This window comes from Nylanderia fulva, unplaced genomic scaffold (assembly GCF_048542155.1).
Source record: "Nylanderia fulva isolate GAGA-0341 unplaced genomic scaffold, ASM4854215v1 Scaffold55, whole genome shotgun sequence".
NCBI classification, from domain to species: domain Eukaryota; kingdom Metazoa; phylum Arthropoda; class Insecta; order Hymenoptera; family Formicidae; genus Nylanderia; species Nylanderia fulva.
In genome coordinates this window covers 229,077-254,296 of record NW_028190643.1, presented here as the reverse complement: position 1 = coordinate 254,296, position 25,220 = coordinate 229,077, and the positions used below count along the sequence as shown (strand labels likewise).

General features: G+C 27.1%; 1 protein-coding gene and 1 long non-coding RNA gene across 5 annotated transcripts; one reads left to right on the top strand and one right to left on the bottom strand.

Annotated features, from left to right (window-relative positions):
- Positions 1-5,926, top strand: LOC114934664 (uncharacterized). The gene is made up of 4 exons (XR_014925791.1): positions 1-779; positions 2,343-2,985; positions 3,926-4,582; positions 5,645-5,926. It is a non-coding gene; the product is annotated as an uncharacterized LOC114934664 (long non-coding RNA).
- A 10,748-nt stretch (positions 5,927-16,674) lies between these two features.
- Positions 16,675-24,639, bottom strand: LOC114934558 (choline/ethanolamine transporter flvcr2a-like). Of its 4 annotated transcripts, XM_029307220.2 has the most exons (10): positions 24,524-24,639; positions 24,231-24,349; positions 22,781-22,965; positions 22,099-22,382; positions 20,986-21,220; positions 19,872-20,109; positions 18,954-19,165; positions 18,191-18,294; positions 17,965-18,075; positions 16,675-17,140 (listed from the first exon to the last, which is right to left on the bottom strand). In XM_029307220.2, exons 4-10 carry the CDS (start codon positions 22,299-22,301, stop codon positions 16,795-16,797), a joined length of 1,449 nt encoding a protein of 482 aa, XP_029163053.1. In that variant the 5' UTR covers positions 22,302-22,382; positions 22,781-22,965; positions 24,231-24,349; positions 24,524-24,639; the 3' UTR covers positions 16,675-16,794. The 4 variants fall into 4 exon arrangements, with proteins under 4 accessions (XP_029163053.1, XP_029163069.1, XP_029163062.1 ...); XM_029307236.2 differs by having other exon boundaries at positions 22,099-22,311; positions 24,231-24,639; XM_029307229.2 differs by lacking the exons at positions 22,781-22,965; positions 24,231-24,349; positions 24,524-24,639 and adding an exon at positions 22,540-22,768.
- Positions 24,640-25,220: the final 581 nt, after the last annotated feature.

The window sequence follows — 25,220 nt, the reverse complement described above, 5'->3', positions numbered from 1 at the left end:
ATAAAATGATATATATATGTATATATATATGTGTATATATCACTTTGTATAATTTAATCGAATATAATAGGCACAAAACAAAGTTATATTATTGATTTTTTGATAACAAAATCTCAAAAATTGCGACGCATGCATGCAAAAATTATTATTGCAATCAATGCAGAAAAAATATATTAATAAATTATGCAACGCATATATAAATTTTATATTTGAATTTTTAACAGAAAATACGAACAAAGAAATAAAATTTTCTACAAGATATTTTGTGATCAAATATCTATGCTTTTATTAAACTCGCGCAAGACTCCATACTTTATACATCCGTCACGCTGCGCGGTTTGCGCAAAACTGATTCTTGTGCAAAGTAACGCGAGTGCAAAGCCGAGATTACGTGACCAGTGGTCACATAATAAATTCTTTTTATGCATGAATTGCAATAATAATATTTTACACATGCGTTGCAATTATTAAGGTTTTATTATCAAAGAATAACTTTGCCTCGCGCACGCAATTATATTCGATTAAACTTAATGAAAAAATATTTTATTATAGTGTTTTGGAAAGCTTTCGAGATAAGCTATAAGAATATGCAATATAATATAGAAGGTTCCAAAAATTAAATTGACCTTAAAATGATCTTGAAGGCCATGGTCAAGGTAAAAGTCAAGATCATCATCTTACTCCCCGCTTGAAACCATACAACTTTGCTATTGGACATTTTCTCCAAAATGCATTCGAACTTAAAATATTAAGAGGGTCCGATACTTTTTGATGACCTGGTATATAAATATATAGATTAAATTCAAATCATCCATTTGTATGTGAAATATCGTATTTCTCACTTAATTTTGAGACAATTTTTTTATAATTTTATCCGAACCATTGTTGAATAACTGTGACATAAATGTTTCATTACATGCTTTGTATTTTTCTAATATAACGTAAACAATTAAAAAATGTATTAAAATTTTTATGTAAGCAGTATAAAATTTTTCAACAATTATGAAATATACAAAGCTTAAAATAGCTCGTGATTGTAACAACTAAAAAAATTATACGTAACGATATGGGCCAACGTAACGAGCAAGAAATTACAATATACAATTTAGAGTATGCTTAGATATTTATTAACACATAAAAATAAAATTAATAAAATAAATTAAATAAATTAAAATTATAATACAAAGCATTAAAATTCAGGAAGAAATATAAACTAAAAAATTATAAAATTTAGATAGAATTATAAACTAAAAAACTAGCTTCTTGATGAGTCATACTTTGATATTCTAGAAGAAATAGCTAACAGACAAACAAATATATAAACATGCATTTTTGTCATCGCTCTTTTATTGTATTGTTTTCCTAACTATCGATCGGATCTTTGAGATTGCTTTGACAACGTTTTGATATTTTCTTCAAGATAGTAAGCAATTTTAAATTTAAGATTAATTTAGCAATCAAAGACACTTGATTGATATAATTTTCTTTTTTTTCTTTTGACATAATTAGATTAATCTTGACCAACTAATTCGCCGGTTGACAACGACGGAATCTAGAACTATTAATTATTTTAAGATCTTGACGGAATTATTACATCTTTACTTTGAATGATGGACATGTTAGTTGTGCTTGTCATTGCAATTGAGGATCTGCGTTTATCATTATGTGTGACTGATTTATTTTGTTTCAATACTTTCTATGTGAGCGCCGCGATTTCGTTAACTTAATACAAGCGCCTGTCAACACTACTGAAAAAGTTATCTTAAGAAATTCTCATTTTTGATTTATTATGTTGAGATAATTAAGTACATTATAAATTTTAAACTTTTTTGATGAAGGCTGAGGTTCCAGTCAAAACGTTATTTTTTTAGTTTTTTAGTTTATAGTTCTATCTGAATTTTATAATTTTTTAGTTTATATTTCTTTCTGAATTTTAATGCTTTGTATTATAATTTTAATTTATTTAATTTATTTTATTAATTTTATTTTTATGTGTTAATAAGTATCTAAGCATGCTCCTAATTGTATATTGTAATTTCTTGCTCGTTACGTTGGCCTATATCGTTACGTATAATTTTATTAGTTATAACATTTTTCAATCATTTATTACCTAGCTATTGTTCAGCCGTTATTAACTAAACGAAAACAATTGTCCAACGATAATTATGTCGTAAATTATCTTCTCTATCTCAGATTAACAAAAATTAAAGAATAAGAGACTCTTGAACAACTCTAGAATTTATAGATTTATCATTTTATTTGTATATCTATTTTTAATCGCATATAAGTAAGTGTTTGTAACATACAAATCAGAAGCAAGAATTGAAATGTTAACATTGCAGATATACAAGATAGGCTAATAATAAAGAGTGGAGAGAGAGAGGAAAACAAAGGCAATTGTATTTTGAATACAATAAATACATATGTATTTTTAGTATAAATACAAATCATTTCTCAAAATACTGCTTAAATATATCATTTTTCAAATTATTGTTAAGATAATACTTTAACATAAGAAAATTATTAATTTAGAATTTGAAAGAAATTTACTTGAATGAATGTTTATAATATAAATAATTTAAAATAATAAACATATAAATAAAATATTATTTTTTAGTTATTTAATACAAACCGTAAAAAAAAACAACTAAAATAATTATTTAAAAATGTTAACGCACACACACGTGCGCAGACACACATACTATAAACGTATCCAGTCAAACAAAATTATAAACACAAGGCAGGGAAGACACACACGAATACAGAGAGGCATATATAAAGGTAAACGTACACAACATGATACAAAAAGTCTCTTAAGCAGTTTCGATGTTCTCGCATATTTTCAGTAAAATATATATCGGATCGACAGACAGACGTGCCAAACAGAGCTTTATAGCGAATATTACTTGAAATTCGTCACTCTTTATCGTTTTGCATCCTGTTCCTTAGTGTAATTCAAGCCAGGAGAAACGAACAATATAAATAGTGAGTTCAGTTAGAATTACTTATTTAATTAATACTATTAAAAATAAAAAATATATATATGAGTATAGTTTAAATCTGTTCTATGTCTCGAATTTCTTTATAATTTTTCATTACGTACGTACACATACGCCTATATACATATTATATACATACATACATACATATACATTTCCCACATACATTTTCTTTGGAATTTAACCTAAAATGTATGGTAATCGTGGGACAATGTGATACTGGATAAATTATATAAAAATTTCTCTGATTAATATTTACTATAATATTTTCTGATTAAAAATATTCATATCTACCACAATAAGATATTTTAATTCTTTTTACATAAATATATAATAAAACTTCAAAAATGTTTAATATATTAAAATATTCAGATTTCCTCTCTCGAAGTGTTTTCATAAGTAGAATATATGCCAGAAAAAGTGATAAACATATATTTTATATAAATTAAGATACAGCATAATATTTTCAATTTTCTCGTGACGACGAGATTTGAGGACGAGAACGGGCTAATTAGATATTTTACAATGAAAAGTAAAAGTGCAAAATGTAATTATTATCATTATGAAGATCGATTATTGGCGCGCATAAATTATATCTATGACCATATAACGAATTTATCATAATTTTTAACATGCAGTATAGTAATTAATATTCGGCTTATTATCAAACATGATAAAATTTTTAGTGAATTTTGCGGGCAAATATAACGAAAAATTCTCTTTACATAAGTGTGTCTGTCCATATAGCGTATATGTATATAAACGTTGTTATAAACATATATTTTTGTCACCTCCAAAATGTTATTATTGTAAACAAATGACGAAAAATAATAAGGAAATTCGAGATATTAAGTAGATTTGAACTGTACATGTGTCATTTTCGATAGAAACGAACATTTATTCGCGAACTTTTTCTTTTTCTTTAGTAAGAATTACGTCTCGCGTGACTGGAAACACATCTCGTGGAACACAATCGGTGATAGTACAAGGAACATCATATCAACGATGCCACAAAGAAACGAGCATTGGATAATGAGATTTTTTGGAATGAAAAGTAATATTGCAGAATGTAGATTATGTAACTATAAGACATCACTATTTGAATCCGTAGAAGATATGCGCCTTCATTTAACTCATATACATAACCATGGCTGGAAAGAATCTATGGACCAATTAACTATCCCCTGGCCTCATTTGATTTGGTGTTACTTCTACATAAGCAATGATGGCAACGCAAAATGTTGTAAAGAAAATTGTCAAGAAACGTATAATTCCAGTTTAAATAAGATAAGAGATATGAAACTACATTTTGTAGATGCCCATATATCTCGACTTTCTGGCTGCATTTATGAATGGACAGTACCACACTATAAAATAATTGAACGTGAGCGCAACCATCGCTACTTAGTGAGAAAATGCGAAATACCTAATTGTAATTTTGTATATCGCAAAAACATGGGCACGTTTGTATTATTATTTGGGCATTTAATTTTTGACCATAATTTAATACCTGACCGATCAATAAGATTGTTCAAAGATTTTTCTGGAAATTTTTGTTTGCGATAATGATTTACGGTGATGAGGTAAATAGTAATAATTTTTATAATTGAGATAAGATATTATTTTTTATATATCTTCTCAATTATTTGCATGCATTTTTATGAACAATAAACAAATTATATTCAAATGTTGACACTTTTGTTATAACTACTACAAATATTTAAATCAGCTATTTGCATTCAATTATATCTTAAGAGCACTATAAATGTTAAATTAAATATTATTTTTTTCTTATATTTTTTCTCAATTACTTGCAGTGTTTACTGTTATTTAACAAACAATAAATAAAATTATACAGATGATCATCTAGATGATATTTTGGTTTCATTCTTATCTTTACATAAACAGTAACATAAACAGAACTTAATCAATAAGCAATAAAAATTATAACTGTGAATATATTTCTAATAAACATAGTTGTACATATATTTGATATTAAAGAGCCTTGAGTAAATCTTACTGTTTAATAAACATAAGTATGTACTCTTTAATAATTTACATTGTTCTATAACTGTGTTTACATAACCGGTTTTAAAATATTAGCCGTAAGTTATTTAGATGAATCGGCATGTAATATTATCCTGTATTTAAGTAATATTTAAATCAAAAACATTTCTTTATCTCATCTAAGATACATTTATATATTTTCATTTCATCTTTATCTATCTAATTTAAAAATTTTCTAAACACAACAATGATTACTGCAAGCAATTTTATTTATATAATAAAAGTGCTTGCAGTAAACGCATGAAATTCAAATGTTAGCCCTTTTATCATATGAATATATAAAATTATCTACGTATAGCGCATACATTTGTATTTTGACAGCATTAGAAGTTAATAAATATCAACTTTGTTTTGTTAATTTTAAATATGTCATCAACATTTGATTTACACAATTAGCAAATATCATCATTAGTTTGAAAATATATATTATTATATATATAAATATTAGGGTTTCTTTTGGATCCGAAAAATATTTAGAATTTGTCCAATATAAAACAACGCACATAATTTAAGAGAAAAATTTTTTAATATGAATTATTCTGAATTTTTATTGATTTAATTTTTCATCTAAATTTCAGAAGATTAATGAAAATTTTAACAACATGGACGCAGGTTTCGAAAGAAATGAGGTTAACGTATTATCATGGACATGGACAATAAAATAAAATAAGAAATTTATATTTTTGACTTTATCGCTCTATCTTTATATTATATGGCGCAAATGATCTTATTTTATTTTTATTATATCTAATTATATTAAATGAACGGCGAAACTTATATTTTTTACTTATTTCGTAATTAAGCATCTTACATCGAGATCTTTATCTAGATACTTGTATTTATTAAATGTATTTTATAAAACACACATATTTAGATTGTATAATATATAATTATATATAATATATAAATTATATATAATTTATAATTATATATTCATCATTCTTTATATATATTATATGTTTTATAACTTATAAAATATAAGTATATATTTATTTAATATATATAATATATAAATTATATATAATTTATAATTATATATTCATCATTCTTTATATATATTATATGTTTTATAACTTATAAAATATAAGTATATATTTATTTATATGTATATAAATATAATATATATAAAGTAATATAATGTTAGAAATGTATAAAATTATTTGTAAATGCATATAATTATGTAACTGCAGAACTGCACTAAAAAAAAATTTGTTAGCTTAACTAAATCTTTTAACTAGATTACTATTATTTTAATTGAACATATATATTAGTATTTAAGTCAAATATATATATGTTTTGTCAGATTTAATATGTTATATTTAATTTAAAAATTTTTATATGTTGAATTAACAAATTATTTAGATAAAAGATTCTGTCAAGTTTACAATTTTCTTTCGCAGTGTGTCTCAAATTATCTGTATAAACGCATATATTTTGTTAAATATTTTATAATTAAAAATTGGCATACATTTAAAAATGTACTTTATCTAGATATCTATCGGATCATTTTTTAAAAATATATTTCATAACATTTATAATTTTAACATATGTAATTTATATAGTGATTTCTATAACATGTATAATATTTTATATAAATATTATGTATATTATGTATATAATATTTTATATAATTAATAATTATCTATTTATAGAAATAATATTAACGAAATGTAATAGTAACGAAATCCTTGTACACATAATATAAGTTTCTTCCAAATAAAATATTAATTTTTGAACAAAAGTATATATTCTTATAAGGTGCTATATCTATAAAAATGTAAGATGAAAATAGAAAGTTGATATATCATAATTACATACATACATTCTTTATTGTGCTCTCAGTGAGAATTACAAGGCACTTTTATAAGGAGTGGTTTCGAACCTTTTTTTTTTACGAACAAAATTCATATTAATATCTTAGTCATAATTTACTAAATTTCTCTACAACCCTTGTTCTTCATTTCAATCCTTTCCTTGCCTTCTCCCTTCCTCTCTCCTCTATCCATTTGGCTCTTACTTTTGTCCTTCTTTATCTTCTACTTCCTATTTGTCCTAAACTTCCCTTCTCCCTCTCCTAATATGCTATTCTCTCTAAATCCCCCTTCTCCCTTTGTTTCCCTTTATCTTCACACTCCATTCCCTCTCTATCTTCTATCCTTTCTACTTATCCCCTACTAATTCCAGCTTCCCTACCTAATACCCTTTTTATCTCAACATCATGGACCATCCTCCTTATTTTCTTCCACAATTCCTTTTCACACCACGTTGTTCCTTCTCCTTTCTCTTCTCTCTTCCTCCTCTCTTCTATTTCTTTCCGTTCTCTATTTCTTCTTTCTTTTCTCTTTTCCTTTTTTTTCTTTCTTCTCTCTTCTCTATTCTCCCTCAAATTTCTTCACAAATATCAATTATCTTTAAACAATAATTCAATGGTTAAATATCTAATTTAAATAAACCTTTAAATCGAATTTTGTTTACATCTATTGTAATATTTGAAATTCACAAACATTCTCTCAGTCACATAAATGGCATAATATATGACAATATATTAATATTATAGGAAATAAATTATTATTTTTAAAATAATCATAGAAATAAAAACAAATATGAGTTTTATTTACAGACTGTTTCAATATTTGCTTAAAACACATTTAATCTATTTTATTATATATAATGAAATTCATTTTGGTAGTCGTACTTATTTAATTTCACTAATCTAGTTGAATATATCCGTGTGGTATAGCTTCGACATATTATAAACGTTGGAAAAAAGGTTTCTGATTTACATCGGCTATTAGTATTTTTCTATTCAATTTATCTTTATATATTGCATCTATTATTTAACAAATTGATAAGGTATGAGTCTTAATATTTTCTCCTTGGAAAGCGAAAATTTTATTAAACATGACAAAATATTTGAGGTAAACGCATTTGCCGAGGCAATATTTTTCACGAAAACTCGCTCATTCAAACACATGAAATTTTCGACTGTAATAAAATATTATACAGAGTAAGCCACCTAACAACGCATCTCCATCTCCTTTCTTCGTTCTTCATTATTATGTTAATTGTTATCTGTTTTGTTAGAAAAATATAGAAGACCACATTAATGATTAAGTAAAGTCATATTTAATTAAATATAATATGTATGATATATAGTGATAATATATGTTAAATTGTTTGAAATCATTTTTAGTTTTTTTTAGATTAATATGAATTTAAAGAAACATATTTAAAATCGAGTCTAGAGCTCGGATTTCCACTCGATTTTTCGGGTCGCGTGCGAAGTTTCGCGAAATACCAAATATTTCTCGAGGAGACCCGATTGTTAATTCGGAAACGATCGATAGGCGTCGGATCTCGGGACATCGTGATTTAGGGATAATGCTATTAAATATGTTTCCAAACAAACTCACAGTCAAGATTCAGCCACGAAAAATGTACAAGAAATGTAAGCAGTGTCTTGTGCGCAATAACGCGAATGTTTCAAATTCTTATTGCCTACGTTACAAAGATTTAATAGTGTAAAAATGTGTAAAAATATATAAAATATTTATTTATAAGAAATATATGAATAATATATTAAGAAAGAAATGAATACAATATATTTTTAATTTATTTAAAAAAAATATATATATATATATATATTATTAATAATATATATAATTAAACATTTAATGATAAATAAATATTTATATAAAAATTAATTAATGAAAGGCTCGTATAAATTAAACAAAATTAAACAATCATATATAGTAGGCCAACTAAACGAGCAAATAAATAAGATGTAAAAAATTTTTTTATTAATAGTTAAATCATTAAATTAACATTCCGTTACAGAATCGATATAAATTGTAAACGTTTCGACTGCACTACAGTCTTTATCAATACATAAAAATTAAATATTAAAATATAAAGTTAGATGTTAAAAATACAAAGTTAGTTAAATATTAAAATATAAAATTGAAACGATTCTTCGCTGTTGACCAATAGATATGCAAGGCGATTGGTCTGAGATGCCAAGTTATGCGACATTTGAGCATGCTACGGATATAATACGCGAATTAAATCAATGTCAGAGAAAATTAAAAAATCTTTCAACTTACATTATCGTTTTAACAAGTCCTTTTCCCCGATATTTCAAGTGTGTGTTGCGAAGTCTGAATACCAAATGTCAAAATAGAGAGCGTGATGTATTTATTTATTACCAATGTTTTTTCTAAATTATGATTCAGCAAATTTTTTAAGTATGTCAAAATAACTACTGTCTAACAATTCGGTGTCTGTATTTAAATTAATTCCATTTTTCTGTTCTTTAATGTGGATCATTTCAGATATTAGTCTTTTATGGTAATTCTTTTCATGATCCATAATTTTAATATTGTCCCAGTCAAATGTATGTTGTTCGTTTAGAATGTGTTCCGTGATAACCGAATGTCTAGCAGAGTCTAATTTAATATTATTTTTATGTTCTTTAAGTCTCGTTCCTAACTGTCTTTTTGTCTGTCCGACATATGTGGCGTCACAATCGTTGCAATTCAATTTGTAAATAACGTTAGAATTCGTGGGGCAATTATTTTTGTCCTTTTGAACTTTTATGAAGTCATTCAATTTTTTAATGCAACGATATCCTACCACTGCGTCAGGTCTTCTTATTGCTGAAGCAACTTTCTCAGATATTGATTCTATATATGGTATGACAAAATATTTAATGTTAGTATTAGTATTATTAGTATCTGTTATATTGTTATTATTAGGCTTGTTAAATTTCTTAGTTGAGAGATTTTTTAATCTGCGTTTTATTTCTGTGAAAATTAGATCAAGAGGATAACCATTGGATAGCAAAATGTTAATAGCTTTCTCTATATTTTTTTTGTGAAATTGCGGATGTGATAGTAATAAAGCTCTATCTACCAAGTTATAAATTGTTCCTATTTTATGACAAGTCGGATGATTTGAAAAAAATGAAAGTAATCTACCTGAGAATGTCTTTTTGTGATACCAATCTAAATAAATTTTGTTATCTATTACTTTGATCATTATGTCTAAAAAGCTTATACAACGATTATCCTCCTTTTCCAATGTAAATTGTAGTCTATCGTTATAATTGTTGAATTCGTTCAAAACATATGTAATATTGTCAGCGGAAGTGCATAAAATAATGTCGTCTACATAACGGAAATAGAAAGTCATTTCGCAATTTAAATTACTAATTACTAATGTTTCCAAGTCCTGCATGACTATATCGGCAATGATCGGAGAAAGTGGGGAACCCATAGGAGTCCCATAAATTTGTTTGTAAGTTATGTTATTAAAAGTGAAAAATGTAGAAGTTAATATAAATTTTATCATACCTATGAATTCATTTTTGGGAATCTTTGTGTGTGACTCTATAAAATGCCATCTATTATTGATACCGTTTAATGCAAGATCTACGGAAACATTAGTAAATAATGAAACAACGTCCAATGAAGCTATTATGTCGGTATCTTGTATTGTTTTCCCTGATAGAATGTTGCATATATCAAAACTGTTATTTACAAATGTCTTAACATAGAGATATTTGATTTATATAGAACTTTAAACTCACTTAATAAAAAACGGTCAAGGCAATTCCAAATTCTCCAAAATCTTTTACCATCTTATATCTGGCAGGAGATTTTAAATCACCATTGCAACTCCTTTTCTTTGTTCAACCAAAAATTATATCTCATACATAAGAAAAAATTCCTATGGCTACGTAAATCGCATGAAACAGAGTACATTAAAAATATTGATCCTATCGAATTAAAAACAACATCATCGACAAATATTGTTGATAACACTGTTTCTGCCAACAGTTTTCGTTATGCTACACATAACCCTTTACAACAAACTAACCAGAAATGGTTTATTAATTTAACTGATAAAAAAATTCCCCCCAATGTAACCAATCTATTACAATTGGGAGGTGAATTTAGTCTCCCAGTTAACTTAAATAAAAAAGTAGCTATACACGAATTCATCAAAGATATAGAAAGCAATTCTAACGGGATCAGAAATCTTACTTCGATTCGTAATGCTGCCATTCCACAATTTTCATTATTTTTAAACAATAACGACAAAAAAACGGACATACAAGAAAAATTATTTCACATGCATAAAGACACAATTAAATTCTGCAATCAAAATCCTAATATTTTATTTACTAGAGCAGATAAAGGCAGCATTACAGTCGCACTAGAAAAAGAATTTTATATAAAAAAAGTTGAGAGTCTCCTAGAAGACGATTCTACGTATACCATAGTTAAAAACAATCCATCAACAAAAATAGAAAAAGACCTCAATATTTGTTTAAAAAAATGGTTGAAAAAAGACTTCATCAACAAAAAAGAATATTATTATTTATTTTCAAGCGACTCTCTTCTTCCTAAAGCTTATGGGCTCCCCAAGATCCACAAGGAAAATATTCCTTTTAGATTAATAGTTTCCTCAATAAATACTTCTCTATATAATATTGCTTCTTTCTTTCATAAAATTTTAAAAGATAGCCTTCCTAGAGCGGACAGTTTTGTAAATAACAGTTTTGATATATGCAACATTCTATCAGGGAAAACAATACAAGATACCGACATAATAGCTTCATTGGACGTTGTTTCATTATTTACTAATGTTTCCGTAGATCTTGCATTAAACGGTATCAATAATAGATGGCATTTTATAGAGTCACACACAAAGATTCCCAAAAATGAATTCATAGGTATGATAAAATTTATATTAACTTCTACATTTTTCACTTTTAATAACATAACTTACAAACAAATTTATGGGACTCCTATGGGTTCCCCACTTTCTCCGATCATTGCCGATATAGTCATGCAGGACTTGGAAACATTAGTAATTAGTAATTTAAATTGCGAAATGACTTTCTATTTCCGTTATGTAGACGACATTATTTTATGCACTTCCGCTGACAATATTACATATGTTTTGAACGAATTCAACAATTATAACGATAGACTACAATTTACATTGGAAAAGGAGGATAATCGTTGTATAAGCTTTTTAGACATAATGATCAAAGTAATAGATAACAAAATTTATTTAGATTGGTATCACAAAAAGACATTCTCAGGTAGATTACTTTCATTTTTTTCAAATCATCCGACTTGTCATAAAATAGGAACAATTTATAACTTGGTAGATAGAGCTTTATTACTATCACATCCGCAATTTCACAAAAAAAATATAGAGAAAGCTATTAACATTTTGCTATCCAATGGTTATCCTCTTGATCTAATTTTCACAGAAATAAAACGCAGATTAAAAAATCTCTCAACTAAGAAATTTAACAAGCCTAATAATAACAATATAACAGATACTAATAATACTAATACTAACATTAAATATTTTGTCATACCATATATAGAATCAATATCTGAGAAAGTTGCTTCAGCAATAAGAAGACCTGACGTAGTGATAGCATATCGTTGCATTAAAAAATTGAATGACTTCATAAAAGTTCAAAAAGACAAAAATAATTGCCCCACGAATTCTAACGTTATTTACAAATTGAATTGCAACGATTGTGACGCCACATATGTCGGACAGACAAAAAGACAGTTAGGAACGAGACTTAAAGAACATAAAAATAATATTAAATTAGACTCTGCTAGACATTCGGTTATCACGGAACACATTCTAAACGAACAACATACATTTGACTGGGACAATATTAAAATTATGGATCATGAAAAGAATTACCATAAAAGACTAATATCTGAAATGATCCACATTAAAGAACAGAAAAATGGAATTAATTTAAATACAGACACCGAATTGTTAGACAGTAGTTATTTTGACATACTTAAAAAATTTGCTGAATCATAATTTAGAAAAAACATTGGTAATAAATAAATACATCACGCTCTCTATTTTGACATTTGGTATTCAGACTTCGCAACACACACTTGAAATATCGGGGAAAAGGACTTGTTAAAACGATAATGTAAGTTGAAAGATTTTTTAATTTTCTCTGACATTGATTTAATTCGCGTATTATATCCGTAGCATGCTCAAATGTCGCATAACTTGGCATCTCAGACCAATCGCCTTGCATATCTATTGGTCAACAGCGAAGAATCGTTTCAATTTTATATTTTAATATTTAACTAACTTTGTATTTTTAACATCTAACTTTATATTTTAATATTTAATTTTTATGTATTGATAAAGACTGTAGTGCAGTCGAAACGTTTACAATTTATATCGATTCTGTAACGGAATGTTAATTTAATGATTTGACTATTAATAAAAAAATTTTTTACATCTTATTTATTTGCTCGTTTAGTTGGCCTACTATATATGATTGTTAAATATTTATATATATATTTATATATTTTTTTTAAAATAATACATCATTTAAAAAATTATTAAATTTAATAAAATTTAAAATAATATATAAATTATTCAATAAATAGCAAAATAGTGGGGTGCATTGAAAGAAAAAGTCAACACGTTAAATCTATTGATTGAGGAAAACAAATTTATATATCTATTTTTTAAATAATATATTATTTAAAAAATTATTAATTTAAAAAAAATTTTAAATAATATATATTAATTATTAAATAAATAGATAAATAGTGGGGTGCTTTGAAAGAAAAAGCAACAGGTTAAAACTATTAATTGAGAAAGACAAGCGCATATCACACGAGAATGTAAATACATTAGTAATATCTGTACATATATATAATCGACGATACATTTTTAATGGTACATTGCGCATTTCTCACATTAGGAACGAAAACGACATAATTAACTTTCCTCGCGCGTTTACGGGAATATCTTTCATATGTTGATTCCAATAAATGTGTTTAGAATTATTATTCCATGTTGTTATATTTCACGAGTTTGCACGATGGTTGGACATGTATCTTCTGGAATGTGCTAGTCGAGACATGAGACATTGTTTTCCTCTTATACAGGGTGTCCGGTATCTTGTAAATTTCACTTGAGACGAGTCATAGATTTCACGTTTTTGACATGTGGAGAATTAGCTACCGTGTTAATACAAGTCGAGGCATGTTTAAATTCACGGCCTTTATGTCAGTTGCCCTCAACTCCCACAGATTTACAACCGTTAACACCGGGTCACTTTCTCATCGGGGAATCATTAACAGCTATTCCGGAATTAGACGTACTCGACGTACCGATCAACAGATTGGATTATTGGCAGTTAATTCCAAAATTAACTCAAGATTTCTGGCGATTGTGGAGCGCAAAAAATATTTAACTTTGTTGCAAGGAAAAACTAAATGGAAGTCAGAAAGGCCCAACATCGCAATTAACGACGTTGTTTTAATACAAGAAAATAATTTGCCACCATTGAAGTGGAAATTAGGAAAAATCATTGAAATTCACAAGGGTACGGATGACAAGATTCGAGTTGTTACTCTGAAAATCGCAATCGGAATTTATAAGCGAGCGATAAATAAATTTGGTAATTGCCAAAATCAGAGAACGTCTTTCGTTAAACAAAACTAACGGGCAATTAATTGGTTCCAAACGTCTAAATGTGCAAAGTCTTACCGAGGGAAGAGAACGGGACAAAATACGTAAAATCGGCGCAAGCCACGTTTGGTTTTTGTAAAAGACACAAAAACAAACCGTGGTTTGACGAAGAATGCGTAAAAACTGTTAAAGTACGAAACAAAGCGCGTATCGCATGGTTGACTCAAAATACGGCTGAAACTCGGAATCAGTTTCTTAATATTAGGCAAGCGGCTCATAATATGTTTAAAAATAAAAAGCGTCAATACTTAAAACGTAAAATTGAAGAAATAGATGAAAATTGTCAAAGCAGTAACGTCCGCGGTATCTACATGGGAATAAATAATTTTAGAAAGGAATTCCAAGCTAGGACGGAAATGGTAAAAGATGAGAACGATAATTTAATTACGAATTCAACGGGAGTGCTAAATACTTGGAAAAATTATTTTGATCAGTTATTGAATGTTGAATCTGAAAGCAACCGGGAAATAGAGAATTTTGAGTTTCACACGGCGAAACCTTTGATTAACGAACCGACAATTTCAGAAGTAAAAAGCGCGATTAAAAAATTAAAAAATCATAAAGCACCGGGCATCGACCTGATTCCGGCGGAATTAATGAAATGGGGAGGAAGTAGGTTAATAGAGGAAATTCAGAAATTAATTATCTTAATTTGGAATAAAGAAGCATTGCCGGAACAATGGAAAGATTCAATTATAATTCCGATTTTCAAAAAGGGTGACAAAATGAGTTGTAATAATTATCGGAGCATCTTACTGTTACCTACTTGTTATAAAATTTTGTCGAACATTTTATTGACGAGGCTTGTACCATATGTAGAGGAAATAAGTGGGGATCATCAATGCGGTTTTAGAAGAAACAGATCGACTACAGATCAAATCTTTACTATTCGGCAAATCTTGGAGAAAAAATGGGAATTTGGTCAACCGGTACATCAATTTTTTATTGATTTCAAAAAAGCGTATGATTCGATTAAACGGGAGAAAATGTTTGAAATTTTAATTCGGCTGGGGATTCCTAAAAAATTGGTTAGCATGGTTCAAATCTGTTTAAAAGATTCTAGAGGTAGAGGTAAAAATAGGTAACCAAATATCGGAAACTTTTAACATTCATAGCGGATTAAAGCAGAGGGATGCATTGTCACCTCTTTTGTTTAATTTAGTATTGGAATATGCTATTAAAGAAATGCAGAAAAGTGAAAATGGTCTGCGGTTAAACGGTATAACACAGCTGTTAACATATGCGGACGATATTGCTTTGCTTGGAGATAATAAAGCAACATTAATTGATAACACTAAAACTTTATTATATAAAACGAAAGAACTTGGGTTGCAAGTAAGCGTTGAAAAAACTAAATATATGGTCACTGATAGAATCCAGAGTATTCATAATTGCGGAAGCTTGATCATTCGAGATAAAATGTTTGAGCGGGTCAGCAATTTTAAGTATTTGGGTTCGATTTTAAACCAAACTAATGAAATAAGAGAAGAGCTTAAGAAAAGAATTAATTTGGAGAATGCTTGCTTCTATTCGGTTAATTAATTACTCGGATCGCGAGTGTTGTCTAAGCGTTTAAAAATTAGAATTTACAGAACGATTATTTTACCGGTAGCCCTAAGTTTTGTTATTTAGAATTAATTAAGCTCTTATCGCGTATAACAAGATAAAGTCAGAATATTTTACAAAAGTTAAGAACAATTTACGAGCATTTCCGATCTTTAAGAAAAAAATAATTTTTAATGTGCACAAACCTCCCTCATAGCTTATCCATTGCCTTTTTTTAGATACTAGATCGTGTTAAAGCTTTTCTCATAAAGTTAATCTTCTTAAGAAGTAATCTCGTTTTATACGATAAAGGTAATATTAAAGTACGCCATATTACTTGTTAGCAAAAATTAATTTCATTATTAAAAGAAAATTTATAAAATAGATAACTATATGTATATACAATATTATATATATATATTTTTTTTTTCACCCGACTATATGCATTTATTATTTACGCTTTTATCATTGCAAATGCATATTGAGCAGAGATGCAGAGAAATATCGATCAAAATTCATCATAATTGATGTATTTCATGTCTCATCAATAAAATCACAATTATTTGAAAAATTATATACATATTTTTCTAAAATATAAAATATAATAAAGAATTCGATATTTACAAAATATTTATTAATTAATGTTATGAGTTAGTTGATCGGTTTCTGGAATGTTATCGATGTTGTCCTCGAGCTTCGCAGTTCTTTCACACTGAGCCTTCTTTTTTGTATCCTGTCGTCTTTGTTCGTCTTCCGTTAAAATGGTTATAATCAAGCCGAGCAGGAGAATCAAGCAAAAGGCAACGTGCACGGGAATATCTCCGTATGCTTGCAATACTATTCCAAGTATTATAACAAATATTACGCCGTAAATGTTATTCGTTATATTGAGAATTCCTGCAGACATATTCTCCGATTCCGGATACGTATATTCGGTGCACAATTCATATCCCATTGCTAGGTATCCCCACATGAAAAATCTATCAAACATGAAACACCAAGAAAGTAACATATTATTCTCAGGAGTCACATAGTAGTAGAATTAATATAGAAAAATATATTCAAAATAAATTATACGAAATAATAAAATGATGCATTTTCTTGTATCACACATAATTGATGTAATTTACTTGATACGTGAATTTTCGTCAGTATAAATGTTATAATTATGTTGCAATAAGAAATAAAGTGAATAACTTATGTCAACGATATATCTTGCGCAATGAGTCGTTTAAATTATTATAATTATTATAATTTTTTAATCCGTAAAAAATATATACAGAGTGTCCAATTTTAATTGATCATTTTTAAAAACTTTTATTTTTTATTGTACAATAGAATGTTTTAATGCTACAAACTTTTTTTTATATAAAAAAATTAAAATAATTTCATTTAAAAAACATAAATAATCTTCAAATGATCTTGAAAAGCACCTTTCAGGAAAAAATCAGTATCACCATATCTTCTATCCTTTTTTAAATCAAACAACTTTTATCTCATTGTCAGATATTGTTAGTGTATAATCAAAAATAAAAACGTTTTTAGAGATGATCGATTAAAATTGGATACTCTGTATATATATATATATATATATATATATATATTTTTACGGATTAAAAATTATAATAATTATAATAATTTAAATGACTCATTGCTTAAAATATATCGTTGACAAATTTTATTTTATTTTTTCGTATAATTTATTTTACATATAATATATTTTTCTCTGTATTATTATAATACATATAATATTTCATTATATGTATATACAATACATATATATATAAATGTATTGATATATTACCCTAAAATAAAGGATGACACATATACCATCCAATTTATGCCGAGACAAATAAATACGGCAAATAGTGCTTGGCCGCACAATGTGAGAAAATATGCAGCAATGGCACTCTCTCTAAAAGTATAAATTATTAATCGTTAATAGCTATATATCGACATGATTTTTGACAATGAGCAGTTTACGACCGCCAGAATAAATTAGAATTGCATTAAAACAAAGTCGTTCTTACTTGAACTTATGTGTTTTATCAAGAACGATACCGCAAACAACGGTACCAATCATCCCGCTGAAAATCATAGCTAATCCAATTCTACCCGCATCTTCCTCTCCATTCTAAAATACATATGCGTATCTTTGATTTTAAACGAAATGGACGTGAATATATTTTTAAATGTTGTTAATGCATAAAAATATTTGTTCGCGATATTCTCTCTTTCTAGCACAGTAGGAAAATTTGTTTTTTTGGTTAAAAATGGTCCCCGTTAAAATTTTTGGGTTAAATATTTAATACATTTATGTGTTAATTTAACATATTGCTGTTGTGTTAATTAAACTTAAATGTCAAATTATTAAAACAATATCTGAAAAAAAGATGTACAAATAATACAATGTGCGTCTATTTTTAATTTTACATAATAGATATGTTTTGTTTTATTATTGACAAAATTTATAAGAAAAAATGTTGATTTTTTATTTTATAAGTGGGGATGATAAAATCTAAACAATTAACATATTTTTAGTTAATTTTTACATTAAAGCTATGTTAATTTTACACAAAATTTATTTTAAATTATTTAAAATTTTGTATTTATTTTGTGTTAAAATGTTAACAGTATTTGCGTCTCCATTTAACATATTCATATTATGTTAAATTAATATAAAAATTTTTGTGAACCGTTCGGGATGACATGTGATATCTGTTAAATTTAACACAAAATTTTCAACTGTGAAGTTTTATCTGTTACATAGTTAAACATTTTGAAGTGGCTTACCTCAAAGTGCAGGAGGTATATTTGATTGAGCAATGTAGCGAAGACATTCAGCACGCCGACGTTCAAGCCATGAGAATTACAGAGCAGGACGTAATTTTTGTTCTTGGAAAGTCTTTTAATCGGCGCGACGAAAGGCTCTCCTTTTTTTGTTCGGTTCAATTTTTGCAGGGCTCGCGTCTCGCTTGGTGGCAGTTTTGGCTCGTCCTGAAATACTGATGCACGAAAGCACTTTGAGAGAATTAAAAACAATACGTTATCTTTCCTAATGCGCGACTGTAGTTTAATTAATTCCGTATATATGTTCTCGTGGTTGGCATATGTAAATAAAAAACGAACCAAATGAAAACTGGGATTGACCGCATTGAAAATTGAAAAATATTATTATACTAGAAAAAAGATGAGATGTCGATATTATCGAATTTTTCATTCCACTAATATGTTAAAAATTTCTTTAATACATTGGATGCATATTAATAAAATGCGGAACATGCAGGATATACATATTTACATATGTATATATAAAAGATACGAGACATTTGGATATACGAGATATACAATAAATGACTTTCTAATTTAGATTTATGAAAAATTATTTTATGAAAAATACACATTAACTTTAAATTATTATAATTTAATATGTAGAATATTGTATAAAAAAAAATATAAATTTTATTAATTAAAATTAATATTGAAGAAATATATAAGATAACCAAAATTTTGTTCTTTATGTTTATTAAATTAGAAAAATAGTCATGAGAAATTGTACAAAAATTAAAATATTATTGGACTCAGGTCTATGTTAATTATAACACATAAAAATTGAATAATTCACATTAGATGCACGAGACGTGCCTGTCGTTTGCATATAGGTTTCATATTACATATACATATATGTACATATCGAAGCATTCAACTTACATAGGATGACTAAAATAAATCCAACCGTAGTAGCAATAGCAACAATCCAGCATAAACGTGACAGATCGTTGCCAACGTTATCTAGATTTTCGTGATTCTTCACTATTATAGGCGTCAAGAGAAAACCGAATGCTATTCCCACTTGGTTACCAAAAAGACCCAAACACGTCGCGGTCGAAAGTTCGTTAGAAGGAAACCATTGAGCGGCCAAGCGTCCTGGTATTGGTAGAATCAGAGTCTAATAGAGTACAGTGTAATTGTCATTAACAGAAAACGTGGTGGAAGATATATACAGTATCTCAAAATTTTTGCTAATAAAAATATTGTAAAAAGAAAATTTTCGAAAAAATAAATTAAAAGATATTTGCTGATTTTTATTCTCAACAGTAGCGTCTATTTAATCGTTATTTAATCTACAATTGACCAGTTTTAACCCTTTCTATCTCACAAACTACTGTTTGAAATGAAAAATGACAAATACTTTCTTAATTCATTTTTTCGAGAATTTTCTTGTAATGATTGTATTGTAATTTGCGAAAATTGTGGGACACCCTGTATATACATACTTTATATAGTTATTATATTTATTATATTTATTTTATAGAGCAACTATACATACTATATTTACACAGTCACTATATTTACCTTATCTAATAACTATTTATATAGTGACTATATATTTATATAGTTACTACATTTATTTTATGTAGTCACTATACAGTTACTATACTTACCATTATATTACTTATATAGTTATTACATCTAATAACTATATTTGTATAGTTACTGTAGATATTATATTTATTTTAGATATGTATATAATCACTATACTTATAGTTACTATATTTACTATTATATTTACTTATATAGTTATTACATCTAATAACTATATTTGTATAGTTACTGTAGATATTATATTTATTTTAGATGTATAGTCACTATACTTATAATTACTATATTTACTACTACATTTACTTACATAATTACTACATCTATACTTTACATATAGATATTAAAATTTACTGTAATGTAAATATAGTAAGATAGGAAAAAGATTAGAAAAAGAAGATAGAGTGCAAGTATAAAATTTTTTTAACGAGATTAGGAAAATAACCTGCGTGAATGCGACGATAGAATGACCGATGATAACGATGTGGTAACTGTCGGGGTGAATGGAGAAGGTTTTTATCCATGCTCCCAGACAGCTCAAGCCGCTGCCAAGAAGGGCAGTCCATCTCAGACTTCCGTACCTGTCTGACATATATTGCACTGGGATAACGAACACCGCGTAAAGCAGCATGAAGGACATCGACGTCCAGTCGACCATTAACGTAGATATTCTGTAATATCTGAATAATACAAGAAAAACATAAATTCACTTATATTTTTTATGATTGTTTCACAGTTGAAAAATTTGTGTTAACTTTAACAGATACCACATGTTTCAAACGGTCCACAGAAATTTTTGTGTTAATTTAACATAATATGGATGTTAAATAAAGACACAAATACTGTGTTAATATTTTAACACAAAATAAATACAAAATTTAAAATAATTTAAAATAAACGTATAAGACAGGCAATAAGAGCCAAATCGCGGATGACAGTGCGTTATCCTAACGAAACTAAATTTTTTCGTTAGAATTAAATATACATCGGTGCACAAGGCACCAAATTTTACTTGGACACGGCCAAGATTTTTAAAATATGAAATAATCTCATATTTGAGATTTAATTTCAATAACCCTTTAACCCCCCTACGGAAATAAATAAATGAATGCAAGAGAAAAATATAGATCCAAAAGTCGCTGAATCGGGTTTGATTCCTTTTTGGAGTAAAATTAACATAGTTTTAATAGTTTTAATGTGTAAAAATTAACTTAAAATATGTTAATTTTAGATTTTATTTTTCTTACTTGTATTATAAAATAAAAAATCAAAATTTTTTTCTGTAAATTTTAGTAGATAAATCTTGTCACTAATAAAACATAATATATCTATTATGTAAAATTAAAAATAGATGCATATTGTCTTATTTTTGCATCTTCTTTCAGTTGTTTTAATAATTTAACATTTAAGTTTAATTAACATAACAGCAATATGTTAAATTAACACATAAATGTGTTAAATATTTAACACAAAAATTTTAGCGGAAACCATTTTTAACAAAAAAAAAAGCACAAATTTTCTTACTGTGTTAAATATTAAGAGAAACGTGTGATAATACCTAGAGACTATGTTAGCTATTATCGCGTATTCTATCCATTGAGAAGCCATCGTACTGTTATACAACATATAGATGGCCAGCATCAACCATCTTCTTTTATACACTTTTAATTTTATCGGTTTAATGTCCGATTGCACGTCTAGTTTCGCAATCTTTGTCGAACTTTTTACAGTGAGCACTTCGTTCAGATTTGTATCTTCCATTTTCCTAAATCTTTCGCAAAGTATGTTTCGTAGAAACCTTTACTTTCTCTCTCACTTACGTTACAGTAATTGTACTAGAATCTACAATATATTTAAAGGAAGTCGAGAAATATCTTACATTATTTATTAATAAATTTTTATGAAATATTTTTTATTTATATAAATATTATTTTATAAAAAAATTTCAAAAAATTCACTTCCGACATTTGCTCAAGTTATAGAATTTTGTATTAATTACACTTTAAATTTTGCTTATTAGATTTGGAACAGTGAATTTAGAGCGTGATTTGAACACAATTTGGAATTGTATTTTACAGTTCAGAATTTTTCATTTCGCGAATTAAAAAAAGAACGAGGAAGCGACATTGAAATATAAAATCGATGTTGATCGAAATTGAGCTAAAATGTAACTGAGAGAGAGAGTAATATTTCCGTAGCGAAACCAAAAGCAATTCAATATAACATTGAGCGGTGATTACCTTATCTATATTCATGCTCAAATAGAATGATTTTATTAGCCCGAAGACTTAAGAAAGCGACAATCTAAATTCCGTGTACTTAGTCTTATCACAATTTTTTATCAGATTTGGCCTCCATGTCTCAGCGCAGCTTTAAATCAAAAATCGTAGACAGACTTCTTCATTTCTCTCTGGTATGTCTGAAACTTGAAAGCAAACAATTTTTACAAATCGAGCAATTTATACACGCGACATAAAATATCTTGTTACTGCTCGAACGGTTGAGAATATTGAAAGCATGTATAATTTTGACATAAATCATACATATACGGGAAGATCAGCTAGGATTCTATCGGATGCTTCCTACGGGAAAGCAAAATGGCCGTTTCAAATTACATGACAATAGCATTCTGAATGACTACCGCACTAACAATAAGATAAGATTCGCATATTCGTGTAATTTCAGTGAGTTTCAGGATATATGCATCTATTGTAAAAGAGAAAGAGAGAGACAGAGAAAGGTGCACGATTCTGTTATCAAAATTCAAAGTTTGAACGTTTTGTGACAGGCATTATTGGTCGCAAATATGCATTCTGCATCAAGGCTAGTACTTTTCGTGTTTACAGCATATACGTGAATATATGGTAGAATTTTTGTCAAAAAATTTTTTCCTCTTAAAATTTTCCGCTTTTCTAATTAAAGCGAACTAAATGTTAATTTTGTTATTACTTAATCAGCGATACATTCACAGTACACAGTACACAGTAGAAAAATTTGTGTTTTCTTAAAAACAGTCCCCATTAAAATTTTTGTGTTAAATATTTAACACATTCATGTGTTAATTTAACGTATAACTGTTGTGTTAATTGAATTTAAATATTAAATTATTAAAACAACTAAAAAAAATGTAAAAATAACACAATGTGCATCTATTTTTAATTTTACATAATAAATAATGTTCTGTTTTATTAGTGACAAGATTTATCTGTTAAAATTTACAAAATAAAATATTCATTTTTATTTTTTAATATAAGTGAGGATGTGTGGGATAAAATCGAAAATTAACATATTTTTAGTTAATTTGTACATTAAATGTTAATTTTGCATTAAATTAATTTTAAATTACTAGAAGTTAACTATTAAAAACTATTACAATAAATATTAAAATTATCTCATTAAGTTTAATTGATTCATTTCATGCAATTTAGGAAAGTGGATCTTTTATTATTAATCAGTTTAGCAAGTTCTCACTCTATCATCGGCTATTGCAAAACTGATTATTCCACGTAATGAACACTAAAATTCTTTCAAATTACAGACTTTTGGCTTTCAATATCGTAATTATTAGCTGCGTTACAAACATTTAAGGTTTCAATTTTTTTCTATTTTTCTGTGTCTTTTTTTGACCGAGTGAGATAGAAAGCAATAAAGATAAATTTTATAAATTTAATATTTAAAATATACACATACCTATTCTGATGAATGTGTTAATCCTCATTATACACATTATGATGATATACAAATTGTCAAAACGCATAAGTGTCAAAATCAAAAATTAGTATCAACATTTTATACGTCTCCAGAATCCTCTGTAAAAAATAGCAAAAGGCTACCACATTTTTTTGTATTGTATGTATTGTATCTGAATTATTGTATAATGAACAACGTAGACAATTCTTAACATAAATTTTCACATATAGAACTTTGCATCGTAATATTTCTTATAGACCATGTAAAACAAAAAATAAAGACACTTTCCTTACATAATTAAGACTCAAACTATTTTTTAAACCTATGAAGAATTCGAACGATCGTTATTGAGAATCCGAAATATGAGGAACAACTGGGCTCGTAGTGTGGCTCGCTGTTGCTTGCACGTGACTTGGCGCTTGACTCTATCTCTTGATTTGCTTTATATGAAGTAGTTGGGTAATGGAGTAATAATCGCTCAATTGACATACAGACAATTGAAATACAGGGGTAGTCACGTTTGCCTACATTCAAAATAATAGGTTTTGTACGAAACATATCCTCTTGTGAATTAGTCATTCTCCTCTCTTCTCATCTCGTTTATTACATATATATATTATATATATATATATATATATATATATATTAATAATTTTATATATTATTATTATTATACATATATATATATTATTATTATATTTATTATATATTTATATATATATATATATATATATATATATATTTATATATTTATATATTTATATACATTTATTATATTATGCTACCAGACTCTAATATTAATATTATAATTATTTAGAAAAAAATTATTAAAATTTCTTATTTCTGAGTAACTTTGTTAATCTCTCATGGGATATTGAGAAGTAAATGTAATGCATTGTATACAACAAAATTTTATTGGACGTTACACGTTAACAATAAAGGCGACGCAAATGTAATCTTCTTAATATTACATAAATCTAGACTTTTCTT

Bases quoted from the DNA above. Each gene is read 5' to 3' on its own strand.
- LOC114934558 (XM_029307236.2), bottom strand. From the start codon at position 22,301: ATGGAAGATACAAATCTGAACGAAGTGCTCACTGTAAAAAGTTCGACA. The intron at 19,166-19,871 runs GTAAGTTGAATG...TTCGTGCATCAG, and splicing joins ATTTATTTTAGTCATCCTAT to TATTTCAGGACGAGCCAAAA. The intron at 18,295-18,953 runs GTAAGCCACTTC...TATGTATTTTAG, and splicing joins TATACCTCCTGCACTTTGAG to AATGGAGAGGAAGATGCGGG.